Genomic DNA, 8,705 nt, shown 5'->3' on the forward strand with positions numbered 1-8,705 from the left:
TATCTTAAAAAAAATTGGAACAGCTCTGTCATTAAACCTTAATAAAATGTTCATAAATAGGAAATGTCTGTAAGGAAAACGAACAAGTTTGCATTAAAATGTCCGAAATAGTAGATATTATTATTATCATATTATTATTATTATAAATAGCCAACATTTGGGAGGAAGATCTGCATTTCTCCCTCTGTTGTAACATGAGCTTATTTACACTTTATTTAGCACATTTCTTACACAATTGTGCTTTACATGCTTCACATACCTTTTTAGTTCCGATGAAACATTATAACAAATCAACAGTCTGATTACAGCAGTTGAGATTCCCTGAATTTACTGGCACATTAACTGACTTAATAGCACATTCCACAAATACATTATAGCCTACTGGTGTCTTATGACTTTGTTTAAAGCATTAGAGGCACAAATCCCTTAAATATGAGACTTGTTAGATTTGTTCCTACAACTAACTACTAAGCCTACTGTATAACATCAAATTAACCTACAGCACAAAAAAAGTAAAATGTCTGGTAAACAGAATAAAATAGGGATTTTGGCCTCTGTCACCTCAGAGGTCTTGACAGTACCAAAAAGTAAAATAATGCTACAATGTCATAATTTTGTTATAATATATTCAATTGATATTCATTGAATAGGCTGGAAGTTGTGAATATAGGCCTTATCTTATTTTAAAAAAATAATAATAAAATAATAATTCAATTTTGACTCAAATTTCAGGGTTCATCAACCACTCAGTCAAACGATTCAACCATGTTACTCAAGAAAAAAAGGATCAAACAAATATATTTCCCTTTAAAACCCTTCAAACCCACATTTGGCTTCAAACTACTGCAAGAGAGCACATTGATTTAGACTAAATTCTGGTGTTTTTAAAATTGTGTCTATTTAACTGAATGTTTAATGCTAGAAAACTACAAACTCGCACATATCGGGGTTATAAGCTGTCTTTAGACAGGTCTCAAACAGAGTTGAATAGCTGACAGAAAATTGAACAGTTCAAAAAGCCTATTAATTTCTCCTTTTGAAATTGACTAGCAGTCAGCATTTTGCGGTCAAGCACCTCACTTCAGTCAGTATTTGATGAAAAAGAAAAACATCTAGCTATTTAAGATGTTCAGGACCTTGTTTTGTATCATATTCGAGTGAAGTACCAACGGACGCTGCACACCGCGTGCGCTGAGACGACGCGCCCTGTACAGAACTGGTGTGATGATGTCATCGGCGCTGTGCCAGAGACGTCATGAGCGTCCTACTGCCCAACATGGCGGACTTTGATACCATTTATGAGTTAGAAGAAGAAGATGAGAGAATTGTGAGTGAAGAACATCTCGTCAGATACTGTCCCGAGCCTGTGGTCATGCGTGGCGCTGGTCACATCACCGTGTAAGCGTATGAATGCGGCAGCACCGCTGTTAGTCACTGTTAGGTCATGTCTGTTTGTGTAGCCTCCGTGCTAAGCTCACTGCATGTTTTTGTCGCTAAGTTGTGGAATCAAAATACACGCAGGCCGGGCTTCTCCAGCTGTATCCTGACAGTGATTTTAAGCGGAAGAATCATCCCTAGTTACCCTTAGTCTTGTTGTTAGCCTAGAGATTTATGGTTTTATTGCTGTCCGTAGATAAAGGCTGCCCCGTAACCACACTCAAACTCATTAGGATCTTCGTTTTAATTTGAAGTTGTGGGTAACTGTACTGTACGTATGCTGAGGTAAACATTAGAGATAATATTTTAATTAAATCACTTTCGTGGAACGGTACGAGTACACCTGTAACTGTCAGTTATGCACATATTTCAGAATTTGGATAATCAAAATCTGATTATTAGAGCAAGGTTTGAGTTATTTAATGACCTAAACAACACATGAAACCGCAGTGGGGCACAGCCTACTGCACTGGATTATAAACAGACATCAGCCAAAACAGTTATACAGCCTTTAGGTTCCCTGTCGATTCAAGTCAAATGTAGAAACTGAACTTTCTCATTCTGTTGTGTCTATGTGCTGCTTATGAAGTCTTTAATAAGGTCTAATTCAACTGAACCCAACGTTATCTATTTTTTTTTCTGTCAATACACACAGAGCCTTTGAATGGAAGCCCATTTCTGCCACATAAGAAAAAAAATCATGTAATTATGACACAAAAAGGAAACTGTGACATACAAACTCACAATTATGAGATATAAATCTAAATTATGACATACTAATTAGAAATTATGAGATAAAATGTTTGATTTTTTTTATGTCATAATTGACTTCAACTTTTTATGTCAATCTTAGTATATCTTCAAGTTTTTATTTCATAATTATGACTATTGTCTTTTCAACTAATCTATCTCATAATTATGGCATAGTATAGACTTTTCTCATTATGACTTACCATAGAGTGATATTTTTTCTTATGAGGCAAAAATGGGCTTTCATACCTTTGCAACATAATTATAACCTTTTAAAAATGTGTTTGCAGGTTTGGACTAAGCAACAAATTTGACACAGAGTTTCCTTCTGTTCTCACAGGAAAGGTAATGATCTCTAGCTTGCATTTGCAAAGTAAATCATACTGATTGAAAATATCTGTCCCTGTTGACCTTTACCCTTACACCATTATTCACCATGGTATAAGCTTTTGATTACTACAGAATCCCCTGATGAAGTCTCTTGAATGGTTTTAATCCAGGCACGCTGCGTGTTTGCCACAGAATCTGTCAATAAGTAAACCGTCCAGGGCTCCAGTAGGCAAGGATCGCAGCTCTGGGAGGACACAGCTCCCAGTGACAAAATAATGAAAGAAAGACTGTGCCGTTCACAAGAATGGGAAGCTTCCTGGGTCGGACGCAGAAATACAAAAAGGCTGCAGGGGGAAGAGCAGGCCGAGGGAAGTGCGGGGCAATAAAACGGAGCTCCAGTATTGTGACCCAGGGTGACATGTGATGGATGAGGTCAGGATTATGATGACTGAAGGGTGCAGATCAGGCCTGCTGGGCTTTATTCCGAGTTCTTTTGCTGTTTGCAAAGAGACCTTTGCATCCTGTCATAAAAGATTACGACCCCGGTTTTATGGCGTACATACCCAGAGAGGAATGAGCAGCCATTCAGGTTGTTTAGACGGCGCAGCCACAGGCCACGGGCTTATCTCATCTTTTTGTCCTCCCTTTGCCCTGAGAGTGTCAGAGCTCAGTTGGCAAGTTACAAGCGTGCAATTGCAAGATCACCAGAGAGCATCTGCAAAAAACCTTTTATGGAATTCCTTTGATTTTTCTCTTATTTCTTAAATCAACATTTAGTTTTTATTTTACCATTTATATTTTATTTATTACTGACAGCGCACTAAGAAACACTTCCTGACATATATTGCAAACCCGTTTTGTTTCTCACCCATCTTCTGTAGGTTGCTCCAGAGGAGTTTAAGACGAGTGTTAATCGAGTAAACGCATGCTTGAAGAAGAACCTACCGGTCAATGTGAAATGGCTGCTCTGCGGCTGCCTGTGCTGTTGCTGTACGGTGGGCTGCAGTCTGTGGCCTGTCATATGTCTCAACAAGAGAGTGAGTCCTTCCTCATACATGTCCCGTCCTTCCCCCATTAATCCATGTCAATTACTTATTGCCCCACCTAAGAAATAAACCTGCTCAGTGAGGAGGCAATTAAGAAACTACATCATCTTATTAACTGAGTGTGAATTTGATATATGCCAGAAGGCATGGCTTCTTGAGTTATATGCTGTGGAAAGGTGCTGATTTTACAGCTACAAATTTTAAGTTATTGGCCATGACGTGCAGCTTACAAGGTGCTTAACTACAAGCTCCGGTCCATAAATGCCTCTGAAGTCTTCATGCCCTGAGAGTTTTATTGGCATTTGTTAAACATGTGTTTGAAGAGTTTGACGGGTGATTAGCATAAAACCCTGTGTGCACGCACATCTATTTTTGTTCGTGTCTAATTAATTATTTGTGCTTGTGTGTTTTCAGACGCGGAGATCCATTCAGAAATTGTTAGAATGGGAAAACAACAGATTATATCACAAGGTAAGATCATTGCAGAAGCAATCTGAGACGCATAAAGATAAGAACAGAGACCATCTCCAATTTAGCTGCCATGTTAAGAGGTCTTGGTGTGTGGTGGATAACGATCATTAAAATGGCTGCTAACATTTGACCCTGTCAAATGCTTGTTGCCCTCGCAGCCATTTTGGACTGATGCATTGATATAGTGCAGAGGCTGACCAGACTATGGAAAGGTCAGCAGTAAAAAGTCATGTTCGTTTTGTTGTGTCTCGAAGCTTTGATTGACAGCCAGTAGCGGCGCAGACACATTAAGGAAACTTCTCTAAGCACTGGCCACTGCTTGACCTATGCTAACCCTTGTGTGTAAAGTGTCTGAGTATCTGAAGTGCTTGAATATCTACCGCATGGCTTTGTCTAACTCGTATCTTCCTGCGTCTCACTTTCAGCTGGGGCTGCACTGGAAACTCAGCAGGAGAAAATGTGAGAGCAACAACATGATGGAATATGTAAGTTCATGGCTGTTATTTGAACATTTGATAAGAGTACTTAATAGAAAATAAAGATTTAATTCTATTTTCATTTCAGGGCTCTAGGCTGCTATCAAAATGGTTTGTGTAATTAATCAGAATCATCGTTTTGTTGTAATCAATTCTAAAAACAGCCAAATATTTTACAAAAAATATTCTTGGTTATTTTTTAAAATCTGAGATCCAATTTTAAGGTTGAATCCGCTGTAAGGGAGGGAACATTTGTTTGAGTGACCTATAATCAATAATATATATTTATATATTTTTGAGGTGGTTAAACAGGCACAAATATTTTTTTCAGAACTGTTATATATTCAGAATATACACTGCCCGGCCAAAAAAAAAGTAGCTGTTTGGATTTTAATAGGCAAATACTTAAGAATCTATGAATGCATCATTATTACAGTCATTATTATGTTTCTAGCATGTTATATGTTTGGCAACAGTTCTTTTAACCCTTAAAGATGGAGTGTGTAGCTTTTCATTTCTTAAACAACCATGTAGGAAGACACATCATGGCCATATTCCAAGATGACAGTATCAAGATTCACCAGGGTTAAAGGATTTAGGATTTAGGGTTTAGGATTAAAATAACCGTTGCCTAACATATAACTGTAATAATGATCCATCCATAGATCCATCCATTTTCAGAATTTATATGACACAGCCATGTTTATTAGAGTGACAGCATCAAATTGTAACTAAAATACATATACTAAATAAAAAACACACCCTAGTTTACGCTACCGTTCAAAAGTTTGGGGTCAGTACGATTTTTATAAAAATGTTTTTTAAAGAATTCTCAGCAACCAAGCTCTTATTGTCAGCATCATTACTCCAGTCTTCAGTGTCACATGATCCTTCAGAAATCATTCTAATATGCTGATTTGCTGTTTAAGAAACATTTATTATTTTTAGTGCTGGAAACACTTGTGCTGCTTAATAGTTTTGTGGAAGCTGTAATTTATTTTTTTAGAATTGTTTGATTAATAGTAAAAGAACAGCATTTTTTAAAAACTTTTTTGTAACGCAAATGTCTTTACTGTCACTTCCGGTCAATTTAATGCATCCTTGATGAAGAAAAGTATTCATTTCTTTAAAAATATAAAAAAAAAAAAAAAAAATCTTACTGACCCCAAAATTGTGAACGGTAGCATATATATAATTCAAACCGTTGTAGTCACAGCAGTCACTGAAGCACTTCTGAACAAACATCTTCACTGAGTGATTCTTTAATTTGTAACTAAAAACAGTGTAACCTAAATGTTTCATTCAGTCACAGACACATATATATTTTTTTTTGACCTGTAGACAATAAGGTTGTAAATCATGAGGCTGGTGATTTTTAACCCCCAAGTGTGCTTTCTTAACACTGTCTTTTTATGTCTACAGGTTATTCTTATAGAGTTCTTACCAAAATATCCTATATTCAGACCTGACTAAAGGACTTCTGCTGGATCCTGGAGGAAGGCCCTTCATTCCTCTCCTTAGTGCCTTGTATATATGTCGGATTGAGGGTCTTCACTGGGTTTCTACAAGACCCATTTTCCCAGTACCTTGTACAGTAGAATTCGCAACACTGTCACTTTGCTTTAGAGCAGATTTTGCACATTTCCTGATGTAGTAGAAGCGCTCCTGTGTTGCACTCAGACGTTTTGTTCTATATAAGGAGAGTGATTGAAAGAAAGCAAACTCTAATACTGTTTAAAAGTGCATTTACCCCAAAGAGCCATCAAGTCCTCCCCAGTCCCCACATACTCTATTATGGTATTGTTGTTAAGAACAAGGCACCTTACGGTGTGAATTTGCCTTATGTTAAAGGACAACCTTTTTTAAATCGGACGTGTAAGTGCAGGAGTCAAAAGTTTGTCGTGTTTTATTGTTTTCAGAGTGTAATGACTAGGATTGGGGCTTTTTGAAGCTAGTGCAGCAGATGTTTGAACTAGCTTAGAGTAACAGTCAGCACCGTGATCTTCTGGCACTTTTGCGATTGTCTGCTACACGGGGAAGTCAACAAACTGACTTGTAAATATTATGGACAGGATGTACAGTGTGGTATGCCATGTTTACATTATGTAATTTAGTTGGTTATTAGTTTTTCGCCAAGATATTATTGTAGCATAGTTTGTTTATAAGCTGTGTCTCTGTAACTTTACAGTTGATATGGACCTGTTTACCCAGTAAGCCATAAAATGTATGTACAAGATGCCACACAAGTTAGGGCTGAAAATTGCACTTGAGCACACGAGGACAACCAAATTGTCCTGGAGGTTTTTGATATTGTTTTACAATGTCATTGTGGTGTGTTTAAAAACGATAACATTTGCCAATCAAGCAAAATTTGTTACCAAGAACAATGTGTCATTCAATTCACACAAAGTGAAATTTACCCATTCAAGTTTTTGTTGGAACATTATTTGCACCCTGTGTGTTCTTCCCTTTTGTATTGTTTCTGTTCTTTCAGTACAGCTTCATCTTGGAGTGTCTGTTCATGGATGCTGTATTCTGTCGTTACGCTCCTGAGTTGAATACAGACACAGCATTGTAAATGTAATGGTTAAAACTGCCCCTCATGTGTTTTCTATACCTGCACGTCATCTTTGCTCCATATACTGTAGACAAAACTGCATTAGTCGAGTGCCTCTGTTGATGGTCTTGAGAGGGAGCTGTGCTTAAGAGGAATGATTTTTTTTTTTGCCTAGCAAGCTAATGGAGAGAAAGGAATCTGCTCTTAGTGCTGGTTCTGTTAAAGTACCTGTAAATGTTTGTCCCTACCAACTCTTATGGAAAGCTTCAATAAATTCCTGATTTTGATGTTTTTGGACAACATTCTCTCTCTTTCTTTGTATATGTATACTGTGGCCATATTTACAAATAATAAAATAAGGGAATACACACACACACATATATATGTATATGTTGATACATATGGTTAGTATACATACTTAAAACTTTTAACTGACTCTAATAAAACAGATGCGTTTATACTGTACAGTTACAGCAGCTCCAGAACCAAAAATACAATAAAAAGCTGTAGAAAGTAATCTTGACAAATTTTAAGTATTACGTCAGAGATGAAAGAATTTTAACAGATTACATGAAATTTAAAGCTGTGATATAATGTTATTTTCTGTATGTTCAAAGTGAAATGACTCATTGGTTTACATTCAGTGGGGGTGTGAAGAGGTGAGTGTGAAGAACAAACTTAACTCAGCATGAATGATTCAGATACAAACAGCTGCATTTGAAAGAATCTGTCCACCTTCACTGGTGTTTTATGTATTTTAAGGTTCTAAGGTATTGATTTAGCAACAATTTTGAAAGAATATAAAATGCTTGAGCTTTATATGCCCTCTAGGGGGCAGGCTAAGACACAATGAAGAATGTAAACCAGTCTAGATGTATTTTCAAATTTGGCCTGACAATGTCTTTTGCATTTTTAGCCATTAATATTAATTTTTGGTTATCCGTCTGAAATATGTAATCTGAAATCCATTTAAAGTTAAATCAACATCCTTTTGTGTCTCAGAGGGAGTTCACATTCTCAGCAGGTGCTTGGTGACTTGCACATCTTCAAATAGGCCGTCAGAATTTATCATGACGACAAAATAATGAAGTTCAACAATGAACGCCTCACACGTTATGTTTTTCTTTCACAGTTGGCAACCTATTGCGTTTAGCCTGTCAGCAGGATTTAAAACTGTTTAATTCTTGGTTCATAGTTAAAGGATTACATTCAAACTGTGCAGGGCTGATTTATATCCTCCACAGGTCCCCTGTGTGACAGCACGTGGCCCACTCGCCCTTCAAACTGCTCAGATCGTGTGATACTCAACAGGGCAAAGCCGATGTTATTGCCTAGGAATCCCAGAGGGACTATACCAAATGATTTGAAAGACGAGTGAAATATGGGTGCTTAACATTAACTCTTGAATAACAGAAAAAGCTACACAATATAATCCAAACTGGGTTAAAATGTTGATTCTACATAGTGTAGTAAGGCAGATGCAGTGTAGAATAAGACTCAGCAGATTGAATTCACATTTATATGAAATATTTGTAAATCTGTAAGAGCTAATAAAATAATACAGTTTGTAGACCTTCTATGAGGTCTATTATGTTATGGATCAGATAAAAGATTGAAAACAGCCACAGCCTAGACCAA

General features: G+C 37.0%; 1 protein-coding gene across 1 annotated transcript; it reads left to right on the plus strand.

The window, feature by feature from the left end:
- Window positions 1-1,164: 1,164 nt before the first annotated feature.
- On the plus strand, window positions 1,165-7,367 carry chic1 (cysteine-rich hydrophobic domain 1). The gene is made up of 6 exons (XM_051859738.1): window positions 1,165-1,398; window positions 2,478-2,532; window positions 3,399-3,554; window positions 3,978-4,034; window positions 4,460-4,519; window positions 5,933-7,367. Exons 1-6 carry the CDS (start codon window positions 1,256-1,258, stop codon window positions 5,981-5,983), a joined length of 522 nt encoding a protein of 173 aa, XP_051715698.1. The 5' UTR covers window positions 1,165-1,255; the 3' UTR covers window positions 5,984-7,367.
- Window positions 7,368-8,705: the final 1,338 nt, after the last annotated feature.

The sequence above is a fragment of the Ctenopharyngodon idella genome, chromosome 14 (assembly GCF_019924925.1).
Source record: "Ctenopharyngodon idella isolate HZGC_01 chromosome 14, HZGC01, whole genome shotgun sequence".
Taxonomy (NCBI): Eukaryota; Metazoa; Chordata; class Actinopteri; order Cypriniformes; family Xenocyprididae; genus Ctenopharyngodon; species Ctenopharyngodon idella.